Raw genomic sequence first — 15,133 nt, forward strand, 5'->3', positions numbered from 1 at the left:
ATTTGGCAGTATCTAGAAAAAAGAGTAAATTCCTTTCAGAATCATCATTCTCTTCTACATGATAGGTAGTAGTGTGCACTATAAGCTCTTTTTCTACAGAGCCAATGTTACATTCTAGTTCTAAAATTCAGATACAAATCAGTGTTCTTAGAATACCAATTAGTATGTGGAATTTCTTGTAAAGATGGTCAGTTGATAGTTTCCAGGTTTACTTCATTTTCATGACTTTTTATTCCTATCTGTAGATTGGTAGGAAAAACTAATTACATTCCAAAGACTCAGTTAGATATGATCAGATGCAACTATACATTTCTGCGGGCAGCTACTTGAGCTGAATTTTTCACTCTCTTCCACGATGGCTGACAGTATTATGCTTAACGACAGAGAGATGGGGACTAGATCTTTTAGGTTCATCTCTGGCTCTCATTTATTACCTACCTTTTTTCAACTCTGCAGGTAAAACCTGATGAAAGGATCATCAAAACAGAATATGGGCTCCTGATTCGAAGTCTGCAGAAGAAGGACTCTGGGCTGTATTACTGCAAAGCACAGGAGCACACTTTTACCCACACCATAGTGAAGCTGACTTTGAATATCATTGAGAATGAACAGATGGAAAACACCCAGAGGGCAGAGCATGAGGAGGGGCCGGTCAAGGATCTGTTGGCTGAGTCAAGGTTGAGATATAAAGACTACATCCAAATCCTTAGCAGTCCAAACTTCAGCCTAGACCAGTACTGTGAACAGATGTGGCACAGGGAAAAGCGGAGACAGCGGAACAAGGGCAGCCCAAAGTGGAAGCACATGCAGGAAATGAAGAAGAAACGAAATCGAAGACATCACAGAGACCTGGAAGAACTTCCTAGAGCTGTGGCCACATAGTTTTCTAGTTAATTTAAAGAAAAGAACTCTACCTGCAAAAACACTGTTGTCTGTTTTATTCATCCTTACTCTAACTCATAAGAGCTTTCCATGGAGTTTTGCTAAAGCACAAGAACAGTAATCTGAATAAGACTATATGGTAGATATGGCATTAGTAAGAGTGAATCATTCATCTGAACCAGTTTTCTAAGAACTAAAACTTATACCTGCAAAGTATCAGAATTATACTTTACACTTGTAAATGTAAAACGGGGGCTTTACACTTGTAAATGTTTTATATTCTGAGTTTTTGAATTTATTATGTAAATAACTGAGCTAAGAAAGCATCAAATTTGACATTGAAATAAGGTGCTTTATGTCCTTTGCATGGCCTTTAAGCATGGAGTTTACCATGCAGTTGTTGCTTTATGTTCTTATGAACGGATATATCATTCCACTTTAGAACTGGCTGCCTGGTGGTAGAATTGGAGGGAAGATGCAAAATACAGCTCACAGTATCAACAGGAACTTTCCCAGTGAGCCATTTGCTCTTGGTGTATGGTTTGGAAATTTGGAGAGGTGCATTACTCCTTTCAGACCCCAGGGGTTACAATTTAGTATCCTGCAGCATTGATTTACTGAAGGGCATAAATGTTCCTCCCAGGATTCCTTGTGACTTGTCAGGATAACAGATTCACAGAGAGAACTTGGTGCTCAGTTATGTGTTTTTAGAATATATGCTGAGCTTTATAGGGATAGAATGCTTAATAAATATTTTAATAGGGTATGGGAAAGCATTTTAATAAAAGAAAACATCACTAACTATACTGCATCCTAATGGGGGGGCACGCAGATGGGATTTGTTAAGAGAAAGAAAGACAGCCATAAATTCTGGCTTTGGGGAAAACTCCCCATAAAAAGGAAGAACAATCACAAATACAGTGAATGAAAGGTAATGTGGCTTTATGCACTGGAGTATAAGTAGCTGCCAATTTGTAATTCATCTGTTTAAAAAACAAAAAAAAACTCTAGATTGTAAGAAACTGCAAGCAAAAGCCTGAGGAAAAGTTACATTTTCTTAAGGATCATGGGAAGAAAGAACACAAATTTATATACAACCAATGGATTTCAGTGTGTACTGCCTCTCTTCTAAAAATTTCATCATACTCTATAAATTATTTCTATTTAGTGTCTTTATTCTCTCCTAAATAATGGACTATTAGATTTTATTTGAGTGAATAGGAAAAGACAATATATACATATATATATAGAGAGAGAATTAGATAGACAACAGTTGTGGGGAGTGGGAATACTATGTATTTGTTAAATAATGAAATGCAAAAATTTTTACAACGGAAAGGGTTAAATTAACTCTTTGACATCTTTTTCTTCACAAACTTTTTTGCATTTCTGAGATTATATGATGTATAATCTCATTGTTTTAGTAATTTAATAATAAATAAGTCTACTGCATGTAAAGAAAACAAACTCACGTTAACATTTTTCACGTTTTGTTAGTGCTTTCAAATGTTTCCAATTTGACCTTCCTTCTCAATATGTATGGTATGTTTCCTGCCTGTTTAAGAAGGACGCACCTTTCCTTCATACAATTCAAAACGCTTAGCCTTCCTCTGTTTTGCCTTTCACGCCCTTTTTAGTGTGAAATGAAAAATTAGTCACTTCCTCACACAGAAGGCAGCTTTTCAGAAAACCAAATAGCAGACATTGCTTGTTTCTCATGCATTGTACGTGTCTTGAAAGTAAAAGCCTCTGAGAAGGCAACATATCAGAGTTCAGTATCATGTCTGTTCCTGGATTTATGCTCAAAACATTCTATCTTACACTTATTGTACTTGCATTGCTTACCTACTCAAAGAAGTCACACTGATCTATGATGTTAAGTCACCTTTTGATAGGATGCTCATAAAAGTTTGTAGATGTTTTACTATAAGGAAAACTTAAGGAAGATGGTTTTTTTAAGTGAACCAGAACAAATCACTCTATTAAAAAGTAATCCATAAGAATAGTTCAAGCAAGATCAGACTGCTAACAAGAGTGTTTGAAACTATTGACTTGCTGGCTTAAAATCTTCCCAGAACTCATAATAAGCTCAAAGCATATGAATATGTTTTTTAAAAAGATTTCCAAATATTAGACAGTAATGACCAAATTACGGATAGCTTTGAGAGAATTATATGAAACTCAAGTGTTAGGATTGACTTGTGAAAATAAATTTGGTTTTCATCAAAATATGAATGTCCAAGCCATTTTTTAATTAATTCTTTCTTAGTTATTCAGAAAAAAGTTAGGAATTTTAATGGACAGCTAAATTTTAATGGCTGCTTTGGATCTAAATCTATTAATTTATGATAATTACTTAAATATGTTTGAAATATTGTTAGTAAAAAAAGTCATGTAATAAATAAAACTTTTATTGGCAAAGATTTATGTATATTTATATGAACAAGACATGTAAGCTGCTACATTTAATTTTTTAATCTTTTTTTGCCTAGAACAGTTAGGGGAACAGTGTGAATATATTAAGTCTAGAGATAAGACACAGTGTATACTTCCTCACCACTGAAAGTTTTTACCAAATTTTCTTTGAAATAATGAAAAATAAAATTATAGTTAATAGTTTCAAATTTGCTAAAAACTCAGCTTTTTACAGAGAGGTCTTAAAATGTGTGTGTTTATCCTTAATTTTATGGGTTTTTCCCCCCATGTTTTGAATACATGTCTCTGACTTTCATATTCATCATTTGAATTTCATTCCAGCTAAATATGAATTTCATGCTGCTAAATCCTAACTGTGCATTCATTTACATTCAATGTATTGGGAATTTTAAGTTTGTTTAGAAATTGATAGTCTAAATAATTAGTGTAGAACTTATTTTTTCCACAGAAAGTTCAAAACACCACATTCACATTATTAAAAAAAAAATTTTTTTTTGAAAATCAACCAGATTATTTAAGAAATGGAAAACAGAGAAAGTTAGAAATGTGCAAAAGCCACAACAGTAGTGAAAGAGTTATAACTCACACCATGCCTCACAAATCCATTAGCTAAATACTACTTACCTACAATATGCTGCCTGCAAAATGGGTTTACTCTTGAATTGTTCTTTTGGTCTTTGTTTCAGTTCTTTTTTATGCTATTAACTTTTGTTTCTGCTGAATTGTATAAACTCAAGCAAAATATACGTTTACAGTTGCCAGTGCCTGTTTTTCTACATTGTATTGAAAACTAAAATTTCAAGGACAATTAGACAGCCTCCAGATGTCAACAAAATGTTAAGTTGAACAAGAACATTAAACACTGATATTTTAAAACTTAAATATATCTCATGAAATATAAATAAAAGTGGAAATGAAAGCTGAAACAGCTTCCCTTTATAATTTGTCTTGGACAAAATGTTGGAATTCATTAGTCTTATTGGGAATAGAGAATTTAGAAAAAAGAGATATTTAAAATGTTTTTATAGAAATATTTTTCTCACAGTAAATGACGATATTTAAATAACTTAATTTGCATTTGAGGTTAAAAAAAGATCTAAAATTCCAAGATTGGACACATTGACAGTGCAAAGACAGGAACATATACATGACTTATACCTCTCATTTAAATATTTTGTTATATTAAAGTATTTATGGTATGTTTGAAATAGGTGATTTGGGGGGAAGGGCAAAAAATCTGTCAGTTAATTGTATAATTTAATTCTTAATAATTGTAAGTGGTTAGCAATCTACGTTGAATTTATAGTTTTGCTATTTTAAAAGAAATGTAGTCTTGTAATCTAAAATAATTGCAAGTTGCTAAATGTATATTTTGGTTATATTATAATAAAATACAAACATTAGTGTTTTATGGTTATAAACAGAATGTTGGTGTGTGTGCAAGTTTTGTTTTCAGACCCTAAACATGATAACCAAATTTTACACATAGAATCACACTGACTCAAATACAAAGGAAAATATCTCCTAAAAATTTTTAGTAGATATATTTTATACTGTAAGTATGCAATAATTTCCCTTATGAAAAAAAATAATTTTCTCTTCCCAATCGTTATAATTATATACTTAAGCTTTACTGTGATTTAATTTAGACTTGAGTAGACTGAATTAATATTACTACTCAAGTAACAACTTTTAAGATTTCCAATTACCATTCTATAAGTGAAAATTAAAAATAGTCATCTGTATGCTTAGCTGTATGAATTTAAATTTTTAAAGGCATAAGTTGAGGTTTATGATTTTGTTTTATAAAGAATTTACTTGAATTTCTTTTAGAGACAATTACACTTCTTATTGATTTGGTACACCCATATAGGATATTTTATATTTGCAAATAGATAATATTATAATATCCCAAACCTGTAATGAAATAACTTGTAGGGATGTTGTATAAACAAATGTCAAGTTTTCTGAGTGCTTTGACAAGCTTCAAACTTGAGAATTTATGGTAATGTGTATATATAAAATTTTAAAAAGAAAAAAATTATATAAGGTCCTCTTAAACAGCATGGTCAAGCTGTTACTATAAGTAAAAATACAACCTAAGATTTAAAACTGAAAAAATTCCACATGTATTTGTTTAACTATAGTAAGACATGGGAGTGATCCTGAAAAAAAAGGAGACAGAAGTTTATCATTTGAGAATCAAAAATGTCTATAATCACACAACTTGTTATCTGCATTAGTATGATTTGCTAGTCCAGGAAACTCACGCCTAGGATGATGAAAATGTAAACAACTATTTTTTGCTTCCGAAGCTCATATACTTGTCACTTGTGTATATATTAGTACAAACAAATCTTGGAAGAGGGATTTGACAATACTCAGTTCAGTTCAGTCACTAGTTGTGTCCGACTCTTTGTGACCCCATGGACTGCAGCACGCCAGGTCTCCCTGTCCATCACCAACTCCTGGAGTTTATTCAAACTCATGTACATTGAGTCAGTGATGCCACCCAATCATCTCATCCTCTGTTGTCCCCTTCTCCCGCCTTCAATCTTGCCCAGCACAGAGTCTTTTCAAATAAGTCAGTTCTTCACATCAGGTGGCCAAACTTCAGCATCAGTCCTTCCAATGAATATTAGGACAGATTTCCTTTAGGATGGACTGGTTGGATCTCCTTGCAGTCCAGGGAACTCTCAAGAGTCTCCTCCAACACCACAGTTCAAAAGCATCAGTTCTTTGGTGCTCAGCTTTCTTTACTGTCCAATTCTCACAAACATACATGACCACTGGAAAAACCATAGCTTTCACTAGATGGATCTTTGTTGATAAAGCAATGTCTCTTCTTTTTAATATGGCTGTCTAGGTTGTTCATATAACTTTTCTTCCAAGGAGCAAGAGTCTTTTAATTTCATGGGTACAGTCACCATCTGCAGGGATTTTGGAGCCCCAAAAAATAAAGTTTGCCACTGTTTCCACTGTTTCCCCATCTATTTGCCATGAAGGGATGGGACTGGATGTCATGATCTTAGTTTTCTGAACACTGAATTCTAAGCCAACTTTTTCACTTTCCTCTTTCACTTCCATCAAGAGGCACTTTGGTTCTTCTTCAATTTCTGCCATGATGGTGGTGTCATCTGCGTATCTGAGGTTATTGATATTTCTCCTGGTAATCTTGATTCCAGAGTGTGCTTCATCCAGCCCAGTATTCTCATGATATACTCTGCATATAAGTTAAATAAGCAGGGTGACAATATACAGCCTTGACATACTCCTTTCCCAATTTGGAACCCGTCTGTTCTTCCCTGTCCAGTTCTAACTGTTGCTTCTTGACCTGCATACAGATTTCTCAAGAGGCAGGTCAGGTGGTCTGGTATCCCCATCTCTTTCAGAATTTCCACAGGTTGTTGTGATCCACACAATCAAAGCCTTTGGCATAGTCTATAAAGCAGAAGTAGATGTTTTTCTGGAATTCTCACTTTTTCAATGATCCAACAGATGTCAGCAATTTGATCTCTGATTCCTCTGCCTTTCCTAAACCCAGCTTGAACATCTGGAAGTTCATGGTTCCTGAACTGTTGAATCCTGGCTTGGAGAATTTTGAGCATTACTTTGCTAGTGTGTGAGATGAGTGCAATTGTGCTAAGGTTGAACATGCTTTGGCATTGCCTTTCTTTGGGGTTGGAATGAAAACTAAACTTTTCCAGTCCTGTGGCCACTGCTGAGTTTTTCACATTTGCTGGCACATTGAGCACAGCACTTTCACAACATCATCTTTTAGGATTTGAAATAGTTCAACTGAAATTCTATCATCTCCACTAGCTTTGTTCATAGTGATGCTTCCTTAAGGCCCACCTGACTTCGCATTCCAGGATGTCTGGCTCTAGGTGAGTGATTATACCATTGTGATTATCTGGGTCATGAAGAATTTTTTTTTTATAGTTCGTCTGTGTATTCTTGCCACCTCTTCTTAATATCTTCTGCTTCTGTTAGGTCCATACCATTCCTGTCCTTTATTGTGCCCATCTTTACATGAAAAGTTCCCTTGATATCTCTAATTTCCTTAGAGATCTCTAGTCCTTCCCATTCTATTGTTTTCCTCTCTTCTATGCATTGATCACTGAGGATGGCTTTCGTATCTCTCCTTGCTATTCTTTGGAACTCTGCATTCAAATGGGTATATCTTTCCTTTTCTCCTTTGCCTTTTGCTTCGTTTCTTTTCACAGCTATTTGTAAGGGCTCCTCAGACCACCTTTTGCCTTTTTGCACTTCTTTTTTCTTGGGGATGGACTTGATCCCTGCCTTCTGTACAATGTCATGAACCTCTGTCCATAGTTCTTCAGGCACTCTGTCTCTCAGTTATAATCCAATGAATCTATTTCTCATTTCCACTGTATAATCATAAGGGATTTGATTTAGGTCATACCTGAATGGTCTAGTGGTTTTCCCTACTTTCTTCAATTTAAGTCTGAATTTGCCAATAAGGATTTCATAATCTGAGCCACAGTCAGCTCCTGGTCTTGCTTTTGCTCATTGTATATAGAGCTTCTCCCTTTGGCTGCAAAGAATATAATTAATCTAATTTTGGTATTGACAATCTGGTGAAGTCCAAATGCTGTCTTCTCTTGTTGTTGGAATAGGGTTTGTGCTATGGCCAGTGCATTTTCTTGGTAAAATTCTATTAGCCTTTGCTCTGCTTCATTCTGTACTCCAAAGCCAAAATTGCCTGATACTCAGGTATTTCTTGACTTCCTACTTTTGCATTTCAGTCCCCTATAATGAAAGGGACATCTTTTTTTGCATGTTAGTTCTAGAAGGTCTTGTAGCTCTTCATAGACATTCAACTTCAGCTTCTTCAACATTACTGGTGAGTGCATAGACTTGGATTACTGTGATATTGAATGGTTTGCTTTGGAAACGAACAGAGATCATTTTGTTGCTTTTGAGATTGCATCCAAGTACTACATTTTGGACTCTTTTGCTGTCTATGATGGCTACTCCATTTCTTCTAAGCAATTTTTGCCTACAGTAGTAGATACAATGGTCATCTGAGTTAATTTCACCCATTCCAGTCCATTTCAGTTCACTGATTCCTAAACTGTTGATGTTTACCCTTGCCATATCCTGTTTGACCACTTCCAATTTGCCTTGACTCTTGGACCTAACATTCCAGGTTCCTATGCAATATTGCTCTTTACAGCATCAGACTTTGTTTCTATCACTAGTCATATCCACAAGTGTGTGTTGTTTTTGCTTTCTGTCTCTTTATTCTTTCTGGAGTTCTTTCTCCACTCATCTCTATTAGCATATTGGGCACCTACCGACCTGGGGAGTTCATCTTTCAGTGTCCTATCTTATTTCCTTTTCATACTGTTCATGGGGTTCTCAAGGCAAGTGTACCGAAGTGGTTTGCCATTCCTTTCTCCAGTGGACCACGTTTTGCCAGAATTCTCCACCATGACCCTCTGTCTTGGGTGGCCCTATACGGCATGGGTCATAGTTTAATTGTTTTAGACAAGGCTGTGGTCCATGTGATCTCATTGGTTAATTTTCTGTGATTGTGGTTTTTAGTCTATCTGCCCTCTGATGGAGAAGGATAAGAGCCTTATGGAAACTTCCTGATGGGAGAGTTTTACTGAGGGGGTAACTGGGTAAAACTGTGTCTTGACAATACTCGAAGTTTAAAATGCATGTACACCAAGATCCACAATTTTTCACAATTAAGTATATTCTTGAGAACCTTCTCCACATGTGCAGTAATAGACATTTTTTAAAATATTTATTGTAAGATTAAATATAATAGAAAAAAGAGAATAATGTCTATGTTCTACAGAAGTGACTGAAGTATAGTCACTAGATGGATACAGAAGTTTAAATGGGGGGAGGGGTAGAGCTGCATGCATCTATAAAGAAAAATTTAAAAAACAGTGTTAAAGAAACAGAATCCCAAAGTATAGGAACACAAAAAGAATTATACTGGATTTTCAAGTTGAAAGAAGCAAATGATACATACTTTCATATGTAAGCAGTAAAAATTTCTCGAAAAGTTAAACACTATATTTAGAATATATTTTCCTCTAAGAAATAAGAGAATGAGGACACATGGAGGTATGGCTATTTCAATAAAATATTATTTCTCTAAAAAAATATAAACTCCATGTTATATACTACATATATTTGCAGTAACTAGTAAATTTAAGCATTAGCATTTCACAAAGTTGTGTGTTAGATTTATAATTTAAATATATTGTTCAACATAATTCTACATGCTTGAAATATTTCATAATAAAAAATAGATGAAAGATTTAAATTGCAGTAAAAGAACAAAGTACTCAATAGTAAAACCTAAAAAGAGACAGAAAGAGAAAAGAATAACATATAGAAATACTAGATATGGAGCCATCATAATAGATGCAACCTTCCAGTTCCACTGACTTACATTATGGACTTTCTTGGACACCCTGATTATTTTAAAAATGTGACAGTGAGGACCTTTTTTGGTCTCAGGGACCCTGGAATAATGTCTAGTTTCAAAGCAATACCTTATTGTTATGGAAATGCCTAAGGCATCTAGGATATCGCACCCTGTGTTTAATGTGCCAAAGGACTCCAAACAGGCCTTTCTTGGAATGAACACTGTTTAAGGTTGATATTTAAAATATAGAGTTTCTGGCTTACATATCAAATTTATAAACCAACTCATGCTTTTTAGGTAATCTGAAGGAATATTTATATCTTATAAAAGGCCTTTAAATGATCCCACAAATCATTATTTTGTTTAGGAAAATTTCTACATTAATATAACATACATTTTTAATCTACTGTTGATGTTTTGCTCATGTGTAGAGAAAGGCAAAAATTTAGCCCAACATTTTTGCCCTTTGCAAATTTCTCAGTTTTAATGGACCCTGTTAATGAGGGGCTAATATATTTACATACGCACTGTAGGAGTAGAAGGGGGCATAGTGGAGAGTATTAAATTAAAGTACATAAACTTGAATAAGAAGAAAATGAGACCAATTTACCAGGTAGGAAGTTATCATTTAGCATCAGGAAAGGGGTTGTTTCATGGGCCATATCCCTCTAAGCTTTTAATATATTGAAACAAATTACTATTGGGCAATTATCTCTAATTATCGAGTTTAATTATAATTGCAGCCCTTTCCCACAGGTCATTTTTACTACTGAAAAACAAATAAAAATGTCGAATCTCCCATGGTAATTTGTGTCATTGTAGTTAGTTTTTAGAAACATTTGGAAGCAGTCTTAGGTTTCAATGCTCACAGGCCAAGTTAAGCATGAGAATAACCATACCTTACTCAGGTGTGGAAATTTTAGAAAGCTGACCACGAAGGCAAAGTTCTGATTGTTAGAAACTTTATGATTCAGACTAGATAAAGATCTAATCCTGGAGACAGGGAATGACATTTTGGTATTTTTAATCAGACATGATATAACAATATTTTCATCAAATTAGCATTTGAGAAAAAAAAAGTGAAAAATTACCCCTAAATTTCTATGTTTTGCAACTGGATAGATGGTAATTAAAACAAAACCAGGAATTATAGTGAGGAAAGGAGGTTAAGGTGGGAAGATCACAGTTTCAGCATTGAACACTGAGTTTGGATGATTTGAGGAGTGCATGGTAGAGTTTGATATATGGGTTTGATGCTCAGGAAAAATGAAAGCTGAAGTTATTTGTGGCTATTGGTACAGATAAAAGTAGTGTAGTAGGGAATGCAGTGAATATAAGTGAGCTAGTGGTCAACTTAGCCTAAGTTAGTGTGTATCCTGATGTGAGTTATCATTAATTTCTCTAATGAGATGAGATATCCTAAGGCATCAAACAGCTTAAAAATTTATGAGTTTTTCTTATATCTTCCACAGGAAACTTAATTTCTGGAAGACAAAGTCTCTATTCTTCATATCTAGTGCAGTCTCTAGCAACTTGTGAAACAACTTTTCTGTAAAATTTTCATGATTCAATACTGGAAGCATTTTCTAAAATTCCCACCCCATGTACTTCTTTTAGCTCCTCTCGGCCATGCTCTGTGTGCCGCCGGGCAGCTACGACGGCGCACAGAGCGGCCGAGAGGTGCTACCCCACGTCCAAGGTCAGGGGCAGAAGCTGGGAGGACCCCATGCCCAACGGGCAGCAGCCAAGAGGAGTTGCCCCACGTCCGGGGTCAGGGGCAACAGCGGGGAGTGCCAGGCTCGACGGCACAGGAATGGCCAAGAGGAGCTATCCCAGTCCAAGGTCAGGGGTGGCAGACAAGAGGAGCTACCCTGTGTCCGAGGTCAGGGGTGGCAGCTGAGAGGAGCAGCCAAGAGGAGCTACCCCAAGTCAGAGGCCAGGGGCGGCGGGCAAGCGGAGCAGCCCCGTGTCCAAGGAGCGGTGGCTGCACAGGCACAGGAGGGCCTAGAGAAGCTATTCCACGTTCAAGGTCAGGAGGGGCGGTGGTGAGGAGATACCCCTCATCCAAGGTAAGGATAAGCAGCTGCGCTTTGCTGGAGCAGCCGTGAAGAGATACCCCACACGTCCAAGGTAAGAGAAACCCAAGTAAGATGGTAGGTGTTGCAAGAGGGCCTCAGAGGGCAGACACACTGAAACCGCAATAACAGAAAACTAGTCAATTTAATCACACTAGGACCACAGCCTTGTCTAACTCAATGAAACTAAGCCATGCCCATGGGGCCACCCAAGATGGGTGGGTCATGGTGGAGAGGTCTGACACAATGTGGTCCACTGGAGAATGTAATGGCAAACTAGTTCAGTATTCTTGCCTTGAGAAACCCATGAACAGTGTGAAAAGGCAAAATAATAGGATACTGAAAGAGGAACTCCCCAGGGCAGTATGTGCCCAATATGCTATGTGAGATCAGTGGAGAAATAACTCCAGAAAGAATGAAGGGATGGAGCCAAAGCAAAAACAATACACAGTTGTGGATGTGACTGGTGATAGAAGCAAGGTCCGATGCTATAAAGAGCAATATTGCATAGGAACCTGGAATGTCAGGTCCATGAATCAAGACAAATTGGAACTGGTCAAACAAGAGATGGCAAGTGTGAACGTCGACATTCTAGGAATCAGTGAACTAAAATGGACTGGAATGGGTGAATTTAACTCAGATGACCATTATATCTACTACTGTGGGCAGGAATCCCTCAGAAGAAATGGAGTAGCCATCCTGGTCAACAAGAGTCCAAAATGCAGTACTTGGATGCAATTTCAAAAACGACAGAATGATCTATATTCGTTTCCAAGGCAAACCATTCAATATCACGGAAATCCAAGTCTATGCCCCAACCAGTAACGCTGAAGAAGCTGAAGTTGAACAGTTCTATGAAGATCTACAAGACCTTTTAGACTAACATCCAAAAAAGATATCCTTTTCATTGTATGGGACTGGAATGCAAAAGTAGGAAGTCAAGAAACACCTGGAGTAACAGGCAAATTTGGCCTTGGAATACAGAATGAAGCAAGGCAAAGACTAATAGAGTTTTGCCAAGAAAATGGACTGGTCATAGCAAACACCTTCTTCCAACAACACAAGAGAAGACTCTACACACGGACATCACCAGATGGTCAACACCAAAATCAGATTGATTATATTCTTTGCAGCCAAAGATGGAGAAGCTCTATACAGTCAACAAAAACAAGACCAGGAGCTGATTGTGGCTCAGATCATGAACTCCTTATTGCCAAATTCAGACTGAAATTGAAGAAAGTAGGGAACACCGCTAGACCATTCAGGTATGACCTAAATCAAATCCCTTATGATTATACAGTGAAAGTGAGAAATAGATTTAAGGGACTAGATTTGATAGAGTACCTGATGAATTATGGATGGAGGTTCGTGACATTGTACAGGAGACAGGGATCAAGACCATCCCCATGCAAAAGAAATACATACAAGCAAAATGGCTGTCTGAGGAGGCCTTACCAATAGCTGTGAAAAGGAGAGAAGTGAAAAGCAAAGGAGAAAAGGAAAGATATAAGCATCTGAATACAGAGTTCTAAAGAATAGCAAGAAGAGATATGAAAGCCTTCCTCAGTGATCAGTGAAAAAGAAATAGAGGCAAACAACAGAATGGGAAAGACTAGAGAGCTCTTCAAGAAAATTAGAGATACCGAGGGAACATTTCATGCAAAGATGGGCTCAACAAAGGACAGAAATGGCATGGACCTAACAGAAGCAGAAGATATTAAGAACAGGTGGCAAGAATACACAGAAGAACTGTACAAAAAAGATCTTCATGACCAAGATAATCACGATGGTGTGATCACTCACCTAGAGCCAGACATCCTGGAATGTGAAGTCAAGTGGGCCTTAGAAAGCATCACTATGAACAAAGCTAGTGGAGGTGATGGAATTCCAGTGGAGATATTTCAAATCCTGAAAGATTATGCTGTGAAAGTGCTGCACTCAATATGCCAGCAAATTTGGAAAACTCAGCAGTAGCCACAAGACTGGAAAAGGTCAGTTTCATTCCAATCCCAAAGAAAGACAATGCCAAAGAATGCTCAAACTATCGCACGACTGCGCTCATCTCATACACTAGTAAAGTAATGCTCAAAATTCTCCAAGCCAGGCTTCAGCAATATGTGAACCGTGAACTTCCAGATGTTCAAGCTGGTTTTAGAAAAGGCAGAGGAACCAGAGATCAAATTGCCAACATCCGCCTGATCATGGAAAAAGCGAGAGAGTTCCAGAAAAACATCTATTTCTGCTTTATTGACTATGCCAAAGCCTTTGACTGTGTGGATCACAATAAACTGTGGAAAATTCTGAAAGCGATTGGAACACCAGACCACCTGACCTGCCTCTTGATAAACCTGTATGCAGGTCAGGAAGCAACAGTTAGAACTGGACATGGAACAACAGGCTGGTTCCAAATAGGAAAAGGAGTACGTCAAGGGTGTATATTGTCACCCTGCTTATTTAACTGATATGCAGAGTACATCATGAGAAACGCTGGACTGGAAGAAACACAAGCTGGAACCAAGATTGCCGGGAGAAATATCAATAACCTGAGATATGCAGATGACACCACCCTTATGGCAGAAAGTGAAGAGGAACTCAAAAGCCTCTTGATGAAAGTGAAAGAGGAGAATGAAAAAGTTGGCTTAAAACTCAACATTCAGAAAACGAAGATCATGGCATTTAGTCCCATCACTTCATAGGAAATAGATGGGGAAACAGTGTCAGACTTTATTTTGGGGGGCTCCAAATCACTGCAGATGGTGACTGCAGCCATGAAATTAAAAGATGCTTACTCCTTGGAAGGAAAGTTATGACCAACCTAGATAGCATATTCAAAAGCAGAGACATTACTTTGCCAACAAAGGTCCGTCTAGTCAAGGCTATGGTTTTTCCTGTGGTCATGAATGGATGTGACAGTTGGACTGTGAAGAAAGCTGAGTGCTGAAGAATTGATGCATTTGAACTGTGATGTTGGAGAAGACTCTTGAGAGTCCCTTGGACTGCAAGGAGATCCAACCAGTCCATTCTGAAGGAGATCAGCCCTGGGATTTCTTTGGAAGGAATGATGCTAAAGCTGAAACTCCAGTACTTTGGCCACCTCATGCGAAGAGTTGACTCATTGGAAAAGACTGATGCTGGGAGGGATTGGGGGTAGGAGGAGAAGGGGATGACAGAGGATGAGATGGCTGGATGGTATCACTGATTCGATGGACATGAGTCTGAGTGAACTCCCGGAGTTGGTGATGGACAGGAAGGCCTGGTGTGCTGTGATTCATGGGGTCACAAAGAATCAGTCACGACAGAGTGACTGAACTGAAGTGTACTTCTT

At 37.2% G+C, this 15,133-nt stretch overlaps 1 protein-coding gene across 1 annotated transcript in view; it reads left to right on the forward strand.

Moving 5' to 3' along the window:
• The window catches only part of SEMA3D (semaphorin 3D), a 139,696-nt gene extending 134,967 nt beyond the window's left edge, over positions 1-4,729 (forward strand). The window contains exon 17 of the mRNA XM_040260709.1: positions 457-4,729. Within this exon, the coding sequence (XP_040116643.1) occupies positions 457-882 (426 nt within the window). The 3' untranslated portion in view covers positions 883-4,729. The remainder of the gene's footprint in view (positions 1-456) is intronic.
• The last annotated feature ends 10,404 nt before the right edge of the window (positions 4,730-15,133 follow it).

The sequence above is a fragment of the Oryx dammah genome, unplaced genomic scaffold (genome assembly GCF_014754425.2).
Source record: "Oryx dammah isolate SB20612 unplaced genomic scaffold, SCBI_Odam_1.1 HiC_scaffold_18, whole genome shotgun sequence".
NCBI classification, from domain to species: Eukaryota; Metazoa; Chordata; class Mammalia; order Artiodactyla; family Bovidae; genus Oryx; species Oryx dammah.